General features: G+C 33.9%; 2 protein-coding genes across 3 annotated transcripts in view; one reads left to right on the top strand and one right to left on the bottom strand.

Annotated features, from left to right (window-relative positions):
* The window catches only part of LOC143900091 (cysteine-rich secretory protein 1), a 66,098-nt gene extending 58,950 nt beyond the window's left edge, over positions 1-7,148 (top strand). The window contains exon 8 of the mRNA XM_077411059.1: positions 7,124-7,148. Coding sequence (XP_077267185.1) covers positions 7,124-7,133 — 10 coding nt within the window. The 3' untranslated portion in view covers positions 7,134-7,148. The remainder of the gene's footprint in view (positions 1-7,123) is intronic.
* The window catches only part of LOC143900069 (uncharacterized), a 219,619-nt gene that overhangs the window by 85,573 nt on the left and 116,624 nt on the right, over positions 1-17,422 (bottom strand). The window lies entirely within an intron of this gene.

The raw sequence follows: 17,422 nt of genomic DNA, 5'->3' as shown, positions 1-17,422 counted from the left end.
TAGAGTGGACTTTCATTGACATTTGGTACACAAAATTTTTTACTGTGTATAAAGTTTAAAAACGATTACGAGATTCGATATTAAGCATGATATATTTTTAATACTAACCTTTTATTCGTCGATATTTAATAAGCAATTTGAAATGTCATTAGGGATTTTTTGGTCATATGGTCAAAATTCTACGGTTCGTGTTTAATTGCCGTGATTATCATCAGGAAAATGTGTTGTCACGCGATTATGTAGGTTATACATATATCCCTAGAGTAACGAGTCGCCGGTGTTTTCGCAACTGATGTCATTTTATCGAATTTTGAAACTGAATTAATAATTTGCGCTAATTAGTGAGAAAAACAGTAGCGTCGTTTCCATCAATTCCCGGCATATTTATTAATACGCTGCTTTATAGACACTCTCATTTTCGGCGATCGCCTTTTGGATAATTGATTAATTTAATAATGTTGTCGCTTATCAAAACAATGTTTTAATTAGTATCAGACAATAATATAATTAATAAAGTCGTATAAAACCTATATTCTTCTTGTTAATTTCATTAACAACACATATCCGTTAAGAACTTGTAAATATAATAAAAAACTCTGATTGAGAGAAAGAGTACGGTGCTTTTTACTGTACTGTGCAGTGGTTAGAATTGCGACGTATCGATTCCCAGTCATATTATTTTTAATGTAGAAACAATTAAAAAATAATTTTACCTATCTTCCCTTTCGGAAAAGGCAGAACGTCCGTTATCAAAAAAGAAAAAAAATGCGCGGAAGCGTGTACGACTGGTTTTCCGGGCGCTCTTCTAATCTTTTCTTCGCTCGCGAATAAGTGAATTTCTTTTTTTCTATCCCGTCGTTAATTTCTCCCTGATAAGACTGTTGAGCTCCAAATGGAGCTGAGAGCGATTAATAATGTGCCTTTACATTTTCAGTATAGTATATCCCGGTTTTTAATATGGCACTTGCATGGAATTAGCCATATCGTTTTTAATTAAGAGGTGTTTTTTGTGCCACATTAGCGCATAATTTTTCATAGTATTATATCTCTGTGACAATTGCAAGAGCTAAAACTTTCTGTTTAAAATATGAGACCAGATATAGAATATTAAAATAAATTTCTTTCATAAATTGTAATTTTATGTTAATTTTAATTATTGAAAAATATAATAGCTGTACGATATACGTAAAAAATTGTCTAAAAGATTTATCTATTTATTCAATTAACGATTGTAGCTACGAATCGAGAAAATAACGATAAACCGTTAGTTTAATCGTTTTATTTATTATTTTTACTTTCGGTCGAGCAATCCTTTAATCCGAAACAAATGGGCGGTCAATAGTATTCAATGCGACTGGTAGGTACGCGTCGTTGCAAGCCGGACCAGGATGTAGGGCATTGCAGCTTTCGAGATTCTTGCACGTTTTACAGAAAGCGTAACGGGAACATAAGAAAATGGAATAAGAACGAGAGCTGGCGTACAAGCTTGTTTGTTTCACGTGCGGCAGTTTCTTTTGTTTTATCAACTGCAACTCTCCTTAGCAGTCTGAGAAAGCAGCTGAAACTGACAGCCGGATAACGTCCGCATTTATATGCATCTACATATATAGATATGTACTATGTAGTATGCCTTGTACATAGGTAATATCAAATAAATAATGCGCGTCTCTTGTCAGATCCTTGTTTGTGTGAGGATGTCTTTATTATTGTACGAGGGTGGATGTTATTTATGATGCGTCGCGGTTTTTAAATCGGCATCTTGTTCCGTGAATGCTTTCGGGACAGTTCCAAATGCACGGAGTGCGTGCACAGTTGAACGCAAGAAAATAATAGACTCAATCTCAGGACGGTTTCTTTAAAAAGAACACAAAACGTGTTTTCGTTTTATATTAATAAATATAGAGACTAAGAAAGAATTTGGACAATTAAAAAATTTTGAAATAAATAAATGACCAAATTTTCATATAGAAGACGTTATATTGTGGAAGATGGAAATGTCAAAAATAGAAATAATTTAAAGACTCTCTTAAATTAAGAATTTCAGATAGAACTTTAATGAAATCATACCGAAGGAAAAATAGCTTAACTATAAATTAAAACTGTGCAGCGATAATCGATTTTTCATCTTGTCTTCGCTCGTATAAACCGGTATAGTAACCATCTTTTAGAAAGGTAAGAACGCTGGCTTGGTATTTTTAATTTAGAACAAGCTGCAAGGGTAACAACACCGGCATGGGCCATCATGCTTGCCAGGATTTGTACAACATCCTGCTCGGCGAGGATATGTTACGTGAGATTCGCGGGTGGTATAGTTACACTATGCCGTAAAGGGTGGCTTTACGGCAGAGGACGCAAGGGAGAGACGCGGCTCAAGCAATTTGTGGTGGTGGCTAATCACAAAGGTCGTTACGAAAGTGCGGAATAATTTCACGCTCGCGGATTTTCGTCGAATATTTTGTTCATATTAAATTATTCTTTCGTCGCGTTGTTGATTCTCGCGCGTAAAATGAACAGAACGCTTTTGTAATACTCCGTTTAAGGCGCGCATTAAAATTCACTCTTAGTGCGAGCGTCGAAATTGTTCTCTTTGCGGAATTTTGGATTAGCATGTAGAATGGACTTTTATTAGCGTCATTATTTGTACGTAATTTTACGCTGCCTTCTTTTAAGTTTTTATTTCAACGTATATCAGATCTAGATTTCTGAAAATTGTATTAAAAAAAAATCAAAATTCTGTCAATCAATGGTATAGGATCCTTGTTGCTTTGTTTTATATAAATGGCATATTATTATTTAAATAATATATATGATAATGTCAATGAATCAATAAACTCAAGAGCTTATTTTTTATAGAAATGCCTGATGATATTGCAGAATATTTGTGACATTTGTAGAGTTTTTTTACGACATCTCTAAAACTAACAGCCGATCGTTCAGCTTTTTTTGGATTACTACATAAATACATCTTTCTCCGAAAAACTGGCGGCCCGCCGCAAAAGAACGTTGAAGATGTTTCACCGTTTATCAGCCGGCTGCTAGCTGGAAAATGCCTCCAAGGCGATGCAGCTCGCGAGACGAGGCTGCACGAGATCAACGAGCGGAATCGACGAGCATTCGCGTCGTAAATTCACGGACTAACGCGGCTCGACAGCTTGTTAACGGCTAACGCACATTGGTAAAGCTCGGTTTACACGCAGTCAATAAAAAGGCCAAATCGACTGCGCGGATTATTTGCTCCTTTTATATTTTATAGAAAGAAAACCGTGTAACAATTATCTACCATCGCAAAATATTCACGAATAGCAAGTCATTACGAAAAGATCAACTTACATTAGCGCGCGGAAACTTATTTGCATGAAAGCAAGAGTTTCAGGTTCGCTTGTTCAACATGTATGTATAGGTAAGTATTACCTACTTAGGTAAGGAACGGAGAGAAATGCCTCAGGCATTCAACCCGTAACATATGTATGCCGCGACTATACGAAACCAATTTGAAAGATAGTTAAATAAAACGAATTAGTTAATATTTTTTCATAAACTTTCTTTCTTCTGTTGCAAAAGAAGTAAAATTAATTCACTACTTCTGTGACTCATTTCATTGTGATTTCGTAAGTATAAACTCGATATTATTTTCCTAGATTTTTAAGTGATTTTTTTCTTTAACTTTTCTTTACATATAGTCCGAAGTTCCCTCGCAATCTATAAATATACAATTTTGCGACTGTTTGTCTAATCTTCGAACACAATGTTTTCACATTGTTAGTAATCAATTATTACACTACTCGTACAGCTAAATCAAGTATAACGCAGATCTTGAGGAATGCGATACAGATCAAGATAATGATAATCTTAGCAATCGGGATTATATATACCGTACTAACCGTACAAACAAGAAGAGAATCTACGTGCTACATTTGAAGTGCAGGCGTTTCAATGAAACTCGGACGGATTGGTCGATAATTGCGGTTGATCCCGACGATCGTTTCAACGATTGCGTCGCGCCGTTTCGGCGCGCGAACGAAGACAAACAACGCTTTCTCGCGTCATATAATAATTTGCAATTACCGCGAATTAACGGAGGTCCATACATTTTACGCTGTCGCACCGGCGCGGCGCGGCGCGGCGGCGCGCTCGCAAATGCGCGCCTGTTTGCGCGAACTATATCTAGGACACGCCGAAATATATCATCCTTGAGTTACAAATGACGGCAATTATATACGGGCCGTTTGGGGAAGGTCTGTTTATTATTATAGTAAAATTAATACAGTTCACGAAATATACAATATCGATGCAATAATGCCCGAGTGTGACAGCTGTATAGACGGAGAAGCTGTGGAAAATAATGCCAGTGCCAGTAATGTTTTTAAGACAAAAAGCCGATCATTTTAAAAAAGAGTCGGAGAGAATATTTGTTGTTTTACAAAGTTAAATATTTTGATCTTTTAATCTCTTTGGAGATATACATATAAATAGATTTAAAACTAGAAATATTTTTCTAATCCTTAAACGTTTTTATCCTTAAATTGTTGCAGATTTTCCGAATACAGACAACTACGTCCGTTATCGTGCAATCCTTGAATTGCTGGTATAAAAAGTGCAAATCGTGTGAAACAATCCGTTAAAACGCGAACAATCTCGTCACCCAGTTTGATAAAACTCATATACATCCGCTTTCAATCGCTCTAGCGTTTTTTTTTTTTTTTTGCAAAAAAATTACAACCGTCGCTCTCAATCTGTTTCAATCGTGCGAAATTGACGAGCAGTGTACATTTCGATCTGTCATATCCCAGACATACGATCAATTATTCCGGTAAACTAGGTACGTCAGGCTGGCACCTGTGGCGAATAATTCATTGATGTATTACGATGGAGCGTTAAAAATGCAGCGCGTCGTGTAATATAAATATCCAACGACGATGTACTATATTAGTCAACGTTTATCGATTTTTTATGCGGCGAAAGCGTATTATAAAGTGCGTGTTAGCGATAATTTAAATAATACCATGTAATGAGTCAGCTCATTTGCAATTTCGTAACATTAACGTTAATCAGAACAATAAATTATGCTTTAAGCAGCCTTCGCAGTGATAACGTAATCAACGACGATTCGTTTGAATTCGTTACTCTATACGGCGCGCCATATAACGGGTGAACAGCAAAACCTGCAGACGCATACAGGTTGCAATTCTCGTCACGTCGCAGCTCGCAAATAGTTAATTAACTTAAGGTTAACGATTTATCCGTTCCACCCGTATAACAATCATGGCAAAGACGCGTGCTAGAAATACACAGGCAATTGAGGAAAGAGATACAGTTGTGCTCTTTTATTCAAAGAAATGAAATTTTACGCATCATAAATCTTCGAAGAATGTTTGAAAGAAAATTCGCGAATTTTGAAGAATTTTAATGTTCAAGAGTCTTAAAATCATGAGACTTCAGGATAAAACCTTTAATGTCTATGATATCGAAATACTCAAGAATCGGGAAATCCAAAGATCTCGAAAAACAAAAGTATCAAATCCGTGCATTTTTCCTTAACAAAATTTCGCGATTTTATTTGTTTGATAATACACAATTTAATTTTATCCCAGCATATCAACAAAAATGTACTATATAATTTTATCTTTTTACACGGTCTGCTCAAAGTATAAATTAAAATTTCATCTGGTAAAAATGAACGTAGAGATCTTCTCGCTGATTCTAATTGACGATTCTCTTTTATTTGTGCAAGTGTTTTTTAATTTTTTAACTATTTATCAGTTTTATAATACTTTCGTAAAAAATTCATTAGAAAATTATTAAATATGATTTAAAATACAATTCGAATTGCTTAAATATACAGAATACTTTAAAAGACATGGAATTATTCGAACTGTGTACAATAATATAAGATTTTTTATACCAAATATAAAAATCGTTAATAAATTTATCAATTATGTTTCTCACAAAAAAAAAAATTAATTATAAAATAATAATATTTATTAAATTTTAATATCTTTTACTTAAAATTGTCTTTTAGTTTATTGTAATATAGTATATTAATGTTATGTTTTTTTGCACATATTTTTTTACGCCTGCATTTGGTAGTATATTTTCGCCTTTTTTAAAAAAGTCTAAAAATACAGACTTATACAAATAAAATGTCCAAGCATTCATATTTAGCAAGTTCATCGTCGCATTATAAACAATCCCGTATAAGTACAACAAAATATTTTTCGTGATTTTTCATTTTGTATCTCTAAAAATCTTTTCGCTGACAGTGACGAGCAACGTTAATGAACAACAGCGCGCTGTGTATTGTCGCGCGATAAACCGTCACCGGATTAATCGCAAAGCTCCAGTAATATCCGACTTGATGGACTTACTTCGGGCCGCGAAATAGCGTCTCGTCTTGGATTTTAACTCTCTCTCCCTCTCTCTCTCTCTCTCTCTCTCTCTCTCTCTCTTAATTTGTTAAAACATGACCGGTGCCGAACAACCAGCCGACTAAGTACTCGTAAACCAAGAATAACATGCGTTCAACGACAGACTGCAGAATTTAAAACGAGATTATTGTACCGCCACGGCGCTGGTACCTTGTTTTATGTTCTGCAATTTTGAAAGCCTTCTCGCCTTCTTGTCTTTCCCTTTCTCTCATATCTTGTTACAAAATACAACCCATAGAATTTCTTTTTACTATAATGTGAAAGAAAGTGTCCCTATACTTTATTAGACCTCCATCAATCATTTGCGCAATTTAAGCTTTAACCGATTTGATATCGCTCCAAAGGCGAACTTACGTAAGAAATAGCTAAAGGATATGGAGTTCGAATTTGTCTTCCTTAAATTTTTTCCTTCTTTTGGTACAAAATTATGAAAAATGCACTCATTCTGTGTGTATAATATTTGAGTTAGATTATGATCAATATAAAAAATTGGTAGTTTTTTCAGAAAAAAATATTTGCATTTATTCGCTTCGCGTTTGTTATTTATATTCTCTAGTATAAGGGCGAGAGAACGTCCTTAAGGAGACTGTCTCAGATTCGACATGCTCTATCTATATTTATCCATCTTCTTATATTTCTTTCCCTTCCTTTTTGCTCTTTCAAGTACACTTGCTTCCTCTTTCTCGCTCTTGTTTCAGCTATCTCTAACGATTCTATTAAAACACGCGCCGTTCTCCCATGAAAGTGCCGCTGTTATCAGATTAATTGTTCAGCCTCGGCACGTTGGTGCGCGATTTGTTCGGCTCATTTCCGCCTCACGTGTCAACAAGCGAAGGGGATTACTGTCGCAGGTCGCAGGAATTTGTTATAGGATCCATTTGTTATAGGAATAATAACAGGAATACGATTTAAAAAAAAACTGGTACAGTCGAAAATCGAATAATTTTATCCTTGATATGATATAATTATCGCGCTTATCTTAAAAATGTAATAATTATTTTTAACATCTATCAAATCGTATGATGTGCCGTTTTATATAAAATTTTTTGTAAATGGATCTATATATGTATAGCTACACCCGGCAAAGCTAGCAACGATTTTCGATCAGGATCGAGTTACTTCCACAACAATCTAAAGCGGAATGAATGTTCGCTATTCACGATCGAAGAGTACGAATACGAGTACGAATTCGAGATACAATGAGAAACAGGAGTCGCCTCTTTCGGGCAGACAACTGAAGCGCAGTCACGAGTACGAAGAACGCAAGAATGGAAAAAGGTTCTTGGAGGTGGAACATTCGGTTGTCTTCAGGAGAAGACGTTAGAAACGTTTCTCGTCGGAATGTCTATAGTTGGCTACTCGTACGAGAGAAGGTCGGATGCGAGGTCGGATGTAATCGTGCGAGAAGAAGCCAACTATGTAAAATGGAGCAAAGTCCACTCTTGCTCCTCTTTTATTTAAGTAAATATAAAATAATCTGGAACACAATCACCGCTGCCTCTCCTTTCTTTCGCAGTGTCTCTTAACAACCTCTTTAATTAAAAATTTATTAAGTATATAATTAAAGTTTATAAATTCCAACATCGGATCGATGTTAGTTTTTCAACGTTATCAAATGTTTCAACATTTTTACACTTTTCTTATTATAAGTATCTAATTTCTTTAATAGAAACTGAAACAAAATATTTATTTTATATAAATCAGGAGATATATATATATATATATATATTCAGGTAATTTATTCGTTCTATTTATTTTTAAATATATGTATAAAGAGTTGCGAGCTCGATAACGAGTGGATTAATCAGATAGTCTAAAAAACTGTGTTGCAATAATCTAGAAGATTGGAAACGATATAGCGTTTATGATTGTTACATTTAATTTACTGGCGTATACCGTTATAATTGCGAAAACACGAACGAAAAGCAGAGGTGTACATAACGCGCGTGCTCTTAAAACGGGAGAATTTAATTTTGCCTCGCGTTGGACAATGTACCGAGTGAAATTAATTTCGGGGTTTTTTTTTCTCTCTTCACGGAAAAAACACGCACACATTAATAACAACGTGCGCGCGCGGTTAGGCTCAACATAATTATTTCTTCCTCGTATTACAGCTATCTGCAAAATGATTTTACGCGCGGATGCAGAATAATCTCTTCCGCTGTTGCATAATGTTGCCGTACCACTGATATTATTGCGCACACATGACAACTAGTACATCAGAAATGGAAGCTGGTGTACAAACGTCTACGACATTCTGCTGATGAAATCTTTTCTTGCCTCTTTTAACAGAGAATATAGTAACAAAATTATTTAATGAGAAAATATACTTTATACTTAGAAAATATTGTTTTTTATGACCAAATCATTCTCGTTTGAATAACGTTCCTATTATTGTTTGCAATGCATGTTATCATACGATTAATATTATTGCACGGAAAACATGAAATATGAAATAACAACTAGTATGTGCATATATGTCCGCGGCATTTAATTTCTATGCAATTTAGGAATTTTGTATAAATGTAAATTTCTTTTAAAATGCCGCAACCATTTCATGACAAATGGCTTTTAATGGACAACACTGTTATATTTTCCTTCACTTGTTGCAATATTTTTTACTAACAGAATGTAAATTTAATTTCGCTCCACTTTTGTAGAATAAACATCGACATCTTTAATGCCCGTATTATAACGTGGTTTGTAATCCAGATGTAGTAACAGTTGATTGCGCTTTGTAAACTTGTGCTTGAGATTCCCACGAGGGAAGCCTTGATTCATAAACACCGACTTAACTTTTGCCATTTCTCTCATCTCAATGTGTATTTCTGTTTCTTGGGACAAATTGTTGGTGTATTTATTAAAACTATTGTGATGTAATTTATTAGAAAAAAAATATTGCAGAAATTGTTGTAACTTTAGTAAATATTTAAAAATATAAATGTAGAAGTATAAAATCTAAATATTCCGTGAAAAAATATAGGAGGGGCACCGCGCATTTAGATATTCTGAAGTTTAAATATACATATATCTATCTGAAGAATCAAAACATCTAAAAACTAAACTTTAGAAGATCCTATCCAAAGATTCAGATATCCAATCAAATCTTCGGTTTTGCCCAAAAGCATAATAATACACAATATATTTATATATAAAAAAATACGCAATATAAAAATACTATTTTCAAAAGTAAAGCAAAGTCAGGAACAAAAAAGGTATAAAGATTTAAAATAAAATGCGGTGGAGATAAAAATTGTAGCAAAAACCTATTCGTAAAGTCAATTTCTCAAATAAAAGTCGACAGCTAATCTAATGGAAAGAAAACACAGGTAGGTAAATGATAAGCGGGTAAAAAAAATTGAAATCGCGAAATGCGTGGTGGAAGTAAAGCTAAGATTTGCCATACAGTAGAGAACAGACGGTCGTCCTTTTTAGAAGATACTTGCGAAGGATGTTGCGCGGTGAGTGCGGAAATACAAGGAGAAAACTGCAGGAACTAAGACGCCGCATTTTCGAAGCTGAGCTTTGCCTCGTAAATTCAAGTAAGAGCTTCAAACAAGTTCCGCAATAACAGTCACAAGATTGAAAGACTGTGTTCTCGTGTTCCTTCATTTCTGTGTTTTGTTTTCCTGCTTTCTCTTGAGCCAATGCAAATTATTGAACTTGTATAACGTGACATTGTACATTATACTATACGTACATTATATTGCTGTATATCATATATGTATATGTGAATGTTCTATGTCTGCAATATTTGTTTTCTCGCAAACGCTTGAGTTCGAATTTATATCGAGAATAGCTCGTAAATCTCATTTCTGTTTTAATCTTTTGCTTTTTCAAATAATATGATACACATTTATATTTCCAAATGTCCATATGTATCTTCTTCGATCTATAATATTTAAATCGTTGGACATATACAGATTCTTGAAAAAATTCAACGAAATTTTCATCGCTTCTAAATTTTTTTCATATCAGGCCAATATCTACATCCAATATCTGCCATATATCCACCCCCATTTTTAATTTATCATATTTTTTTTAGAGATATCATAACCCGTCGCAGTCAACGCTCGCCACTTTTTTGCTTCTCCTCGCAAAACGGGACCCAGATTTTATCGCGTTATTTTGCCGGTTGCGTTCAACGTGTGTGAGGTGTGCCATGAGGTATCCTCTTAACTACATTTTACACACGAAATTGCGCTTCGTCGTTTAGTCTAAATGCTCGTAAAATCGCACGTCACTTTTTTACGGTCGACCCGACCATATAACCTTCCGATTCTTCACGTGGCCACGTCCTTTCGCCCTACGGCTTCCTTCGACTCGCTTTCGCATCACCCTTGGCTTCCCGTCTCTTATTGCCTACAGTGCACACTCAAACAGCGTAAATGCCACCACAGACAGTTCATAATGCGGCGGTGCAGGGTATACCACAAATACGTTGCACAGAATCAGTAGATCTGCGATTGTATTGAAAGCCTGCGAAATTATGCACTGCGTATATATTATACGTAAAAAACCAGTAAATTATTTGCAGTGTATAAATATTAGTAGTGCGATTTATTAATTTGTATATATATATGTAACATAAAATTAAATAGATAATTTTATAATGATGAAGCTACGTCATAAAATGCTGGTAATATGATATATAATATTCTATATGTTATGATGTACAAATCATCCAATTTAAATATTATTGATTTAAGAAAAAAAAGCTAAAGTACATATAGAAACATCAAACTTTAACTTGTACTTACTACTCGTAATTTACCATTTTACTTTAAAAACTTTATTCCATTATAAAAGTTATTCATGACATTGGTCTTATTTTGACATTTTCAAAAATATATAATTGCGGCTTTCCATTAAAAATTTCTACTTTTCCACATTTTCATCTATGATTCCATATTTTTATTTTCCTTGACATTATTCCTATTTTATGTTATCTTTGAAACAGTATTTCGTGATAAAATCATGAAAATTTTCCCCTGAACAAAGATAAACCTAAAAGTATAATAATATAAAACTCGAGACTATCTCTATAATAAGAAATGAAAGCAACTACAATAAATTTTTCCATTATTAAGTTAACATTTCATTGTTAAGTTAACATTCCAAAGTTAAGTTAACATTCGCGGATCGCAATCCTACATTTTAAAATATTTCGTCGAGAGCCATTAACTCGCGTGTTTGCCAATGTTTTATAGTTATTGCGGGTCGATATAAGTTGCCTCGACTATACGCAAGTGGCGAGTATATAGTGTTCAAGTCGAAGTCGAAGTTCTCTCGCATTAATACATCTTGGTCAGGCTTTAGGAACTCTCGCGGGATCTACGAAGCTTCATTACCAGCACTAAGTTTCTGCCAGACGTCTTCGAAATTCGAAATGGCGTTAGCCAACTTGTCATTACTGCATCAAATCTCTTCGAAATATTGCACAGACTCGAAGGCAAACTGCATCCGATATAGGTTACATTTGAATAAAGCACATCTGGCTGTTAACTGTTTTAACAAATTTTAATAAATTTATATCATAAAAATTGATATCTAATTCCTTGATAAAAAAATTTTTAAAAAAAATTTATCTTTTTTACTACGTTTTTATCAAATATTTGAAAAAATGCAAGTAATTATTATACAAATTAATTTTTTTTAAATTATACGATATTGTCATTGTATATTTTGACAGTTGTGTGTATCAAGGGTTAATAGTGTAATAGTAATAGCATAATGTTAAAGCTAAATAGCGCGCGCGAAGCGCGCGTCTGTAGTGTCTAGTATAGTTTAAAAAGTTGATTGATAAAAATATTTCACGAAATTCAAACAAATAATTGAAGGTATAATTATTATCTGAAGCAAATTCTAAAGGTTAATTTATAATTTCTATAATCTAAATAAAAATAAAATTTAGACGGTATAGATAATATTGCGTCTGACATATAATTCTTAAAAATTATCAAACATTATTTCTAAAATCTTTAAAACCGGAGGTCAAAATCCGAAGTAAATACGCTGAAGAAAATGTCACATCTAGAAATGTCACGTACATGTAGTCGTTAAAACTGCATTGTCTGATAGATGATACAGAAATTAGATTACATGCATATGCGGATACAACGGATGCTCACGACATATAGCACAGCCGACGAGATTAACAGAGAACGTGGCAAGAATAGCCCGACAAGTGAATCTGAGTCGTGTTTTCCCTTAGCTTCCGGAACATTTTTTTCGTGATTTTACGGCGCGCACGATGGCGAATGCTCAACGACAGTTTCCCTCGCATACACTCATGTGTATGAGTGCTGTGTGCCGCAGACACGCGCGAGTTTTATCGATGTAGGTACATGACAAGTCCCTTTCGAGCGGTAAATATAAGATCGCGGATTTAAATACATCAATGCACCTCGCTACGGCGAAACAAAATTATACCGAGTGTGTGCTGACGGTTCGCGTCACTTACATTTTAACAATAAACGACCGAGATCTCTCTAGCAGCGGCAACGGCAGCAGGTGCGTTAAAAATATTCCAATGCGCCACGTTCGAGCACACGTGGCCGGTTAGCATTGCGTCGACGAACTTTCTATGCGAACTTTTCACGCTGAAGTTTACATTGAGTGTATTTTTTTTATCGTGTACGCCTCTGAACGTCCGGCACCGGTTGCGGTAAATTTACATGGCTGCAGAAATGAATGTCAACGAATACGCTTCATTTTTCACTGTGGAAGATTCGTGGCAAAATTAAAGAAGAAGGATTTCAAAATACCTGCATATTTTTGAGAAAGAAAGAATTACCGCAATATATAGTGTCTAATCTAGCATCACTTGAAAGAGGAATCACAATCCTATAGGTGCTTTATGCAATAAAATCATCGTATAAAATTATATTCATGTTAATTATATCATAAACGTTTAAATCATACATTAGGACTTATTGTTAAAAAAAATGATAAAACTTTTTTAATTAATGAGTTAATAAAATTATTTTTAAAAAAAATATCTCTAGATATTTTAATTAAAGAATATATCCTTTGTTATCAGCACAGTACTGTACGTACGTACTGCACATTAAAAATAATTATCTAAGTTGTTTTTAAAAAATTATTAGAAAATTCTACTCAATTCAATTAGTGAAATATGATTTATTACTCAAGTGTTTCATATAAAAAATTCTCGACTATTCGACAAAAGTCAATTACTCTATCACAAGTAGCAGCATTACTTGCAGCGTAATTCTTTCCAATCCCTATACACGTCGTATTCTCGAAATCCTTCGCAATGAAATCCGTGTCCACTGAATCGAACAGTTGATAGTCTGAGGAACTTGCAAGGTATATAGTCGAATGTGTCGTCGAGTGCAATCCGAAAACGGAACGCGTGCCGAATACGAAAGAGAAGTGAGGAAAGTGCGGGGATAAAACTGGAGGACGAGCCACGAGGTGAAGATAAATGCTGTAATCTAAGTTTTTCCATCTTGCGGCGCTCCGAGAGAAAATATAGGTGCTCTTTTAGTTCTTTTCGCCGTGTACGCACCAGAGAGATCTTCAAATCTCTGCCCCCCCCCCTAACCCTTTCAGTCTAGTTCCCATCACTATCGTAATAAGTTTAACTTCTTTATTAAAAGTATTTATTTTATTGCTATCACTGTGCGTTACCATTTGAATTTTTATTAAAATGTTATATATAGATTAAAGCAGATATTGGATCTTAATTTCTGAAATATATAAGACTGTATTAATAAGAAATAACTGTTTATTAAAAAACTGTATTAAATATAACATTTTCAAATTTTTGAATTCATACATATATATGTATATAATGATTATAAGATTATCATATTTTTAGATCTTAACATTCTTAACTCTACCTATAAAATTTTCAGAATGTCAAAATCTAAAATCGTTAAACTTTTTTACTTTTTTTACTTTCTATTGTATCAAAAAATTGTCAGATCCTTGTATGCAGATGTTCTTATAATTTTAAATCTTTATATTGTTCAATAGAAATGAAATTCATTACCCCACAACATGTTATTCAACTGTTATGCGCATAATTTCATTTTCCACAATTGAAAGTATATGTTAACCGCGTTAAATATGCATCTCATTTTCAAACTTCTTCACCGCGCGATACTCGTCTTCATAGAGTTGCACCCCGTCGCAATTTTCCTCGCATTGCACCGAGGGCTGCCGAGTATGAAAAACTTTCGAGAGACGCCGCGGACTCTGTTCCGAGCATTTCCCTCTTTCCTCCGCGGCGAGATTTTTCCTCTTCCCCTCCATACCTACCCCGCAAATTTACGAGCAATGCGAGCACATACTTCACGAGTGGTAATTTGGAAAAAAAAGTTCATTCTCGCGGTCGGTGGGTTGCACCACGGTTTACGCAACGGCGGCAAAAAATGGATTATATCACACTTAAGTTTTGCTCTCTCTCGAATTTTTACCCATTCGATTCCCCACGAAGTACTGGTTGAATGTAACACGAGTGTTCGATATTCCCCGATCTTATCATCCATGCACCATTCTGCATGACACTATCGTTTTCCGGTTTGTAAATCGTTTAACGTGTTGTTACCTCGACCATGTGCAATCGATAGCACCTGAGTTTTTTCAGAAGTGCACAATCTTTAAATCAAATTCAATCCATACTCTTTTTAACCTATCCAATACCAAGCAAGATTACAAAAATATATCCTAATAAGGTATTCAAATTTATTTGATGGATTTTAATCAAAAGTAGATAATTTCTTCGTACCGAAAAAATTACATAGAACGAGACTAAAAATTTAGATACTATTTTTGATCAAAGTTTCATATAAAAATGTATATAGGAGTTGAATCATTAAAGAATTTAACAATTCGAGAATACAAAAATCGCTGATGTAATTAATTCGGATATTCAATACAATTGCGATCAACAATTAAACACATAGATAAATTGAAGAATAACAAAACATTTTTTCATTAAGCGGTCGCTCGATATCCTTTGTTCTCTACTCAGAATAGCTATATTCTTCAAGATTGGTTCTATCGAAGGATCGATGAGTTCGAACGAAGGAAGGGAATTGGCTGATATTTCAATCACAGGATAAGTGTCTACTGTTTTATTAGCTCTTCAGTACAAGCTACATTCGTTCTAATAAAAACTATCTTACGTTCGATCGAAAATAAAATTTAAAAGCTTATCTCTTTTATTCTCTCAATATTTTCAGATTTATACCAGTTATGTACCAAAAAGTTTCATGTTACACACGATATCCCCTAAAATGCACTATTCCTTTGTCAACAATGTACTAAAAATAATGAAATTATCAATACAAGAGATTTGATAGCATTAAACGTGAATAATGCTTACTAATGAGTGTCATAAATGTTATAAAATGTTATAAAATACAATATATCTCAATATTTTTTTTTGTAAATATCATAAAAATTATTAAAAAATAGAATTAGAATAAGTTTTATAAATCAAATCTAAATTAACATAATATCGATATTCCATATAAAAATAAACACATTTTTCTAGTTTCTGAAAATTAATATTGTTATATGTTACATACGTAGATTTGTTCAATAAGAAGATATATGTAAACAGTGAAAGCGCGCGCGCTTCTCATTTTCATCAATAAATACCTAACAAATTTTTGATTAAAGGAGGAAATTTAAAAAGACTCGTTATCTCTATAGATCATTATTAACAAGTCCGCATTTGAAATTCTGTCCGCGTTCTCCAAGGAGAACGCCATTTTCTCATCTCTGCTATACAAACATCGCTGACCCTTCTCAATCTTCCGAAAACAACGTTGACCCTCGGTCGAGCACAATGAAACACCCTCACGTATATGCCCTTATATTTTCCTGCGTTTCGGTGCCCGAGGCCGGCCAAGCTAAAGTATCTAAGAATCCGAGGCAGTAATTTTGTTTCAATCTCAAAATATTTTTAAATATTCAGCAAATCATTTGTAAGAAAACTTCTTTAAATATATTTTATTTGAATATTTATAATATAAATAAATTGCCAAACGTATAATCACATGTTACAAACGGAAGAGACATAGATTTCCGAAAATCAAAACCAAGAATATAATATTTGGAGGATATGCAAAGAACTACCCAGACAGCACAATGTCCAAAATCGGAACATATAAGACGTCTTTTATAGCCATCCTTTTTTCGTAAAACGTCTAAAATATGTCTAAAATATGTCTTTTAGACGTCTTATGTCCCGTTTTTGAACATGTGTGCTGTCTGGGTAACAATACTACGACATAACATTTAGATGATCAAAAATTACGTCATATAATCCGAGATCCTCTTTAAGTTCTCTTCAAGGAGTTAATAATGTACTTAAGGCGTAATTAGAGATAGACCGAGATTTCGGCAAAATAGCGAATAATATATTATAATCACCTAAAATTCAAAGATTTAATTATTCAAAGGCTTAATATATTATCTAAAACCACAGGTTAGGGACTTAAATATAAAAAGCGATTTCATAACAAAAACGAATCTCAAACCTTAATCTAAAAACTCGATGATAAAAATGTAATCTTATATCTTTCGATTATAAATTTAAATTATGGATATAAACAAGAAAATCTGTGACAACAGAATGATAATCGAAAGATAAATTTAAAGATAGGTTCTGTTAATTTAAAAACTTGAAATTTGAGAAAAAACGAAAAAATGGAAAGGACATGTGGCTCTTGTAGAGTTCAATCAGATGGAAATACAATCGTGTCAGTTTCATCTTATAGTTCTCGCGAATTACGAGCTCGAGAGCTATACGGCACCTCATTTGAATTTGCATTGCCCTCTGCGCGCCATCGAATGGCCAGTTAAGAAGATCATTACGGTATACATACTGGGTTTCCCGTATGTCAAAGGAAACTCTTGAGAGAATGCGCGTAATAGTAATACAAGTGTGCTAATACATAAAATGTTCCATATACCGCAACCAAAAGAGAAAATATTGCAATAAATATGACAAGATT

Source organism: Temnothorax americanus, unplaced genomic scaffold (assembly GCF_048541705.1).
Source record: "Temnothorax americanus isolate GAGA-0224 unplaced genomic scaffold, ASM4854170v1 Scaffold3, whole genome shotgun sequence".
Classification (NCBI taxonomy): Eukaryota; Metazoa; Arthropoda; class Insecta; order Hymenoptera; family Formicidae; genus Temnothorax; species Temnothorax americanus.
Note: the sequence above shows the minus strand (reverse complement) of the source record. Positions and strands in the feature narration are given on the sequence as shown.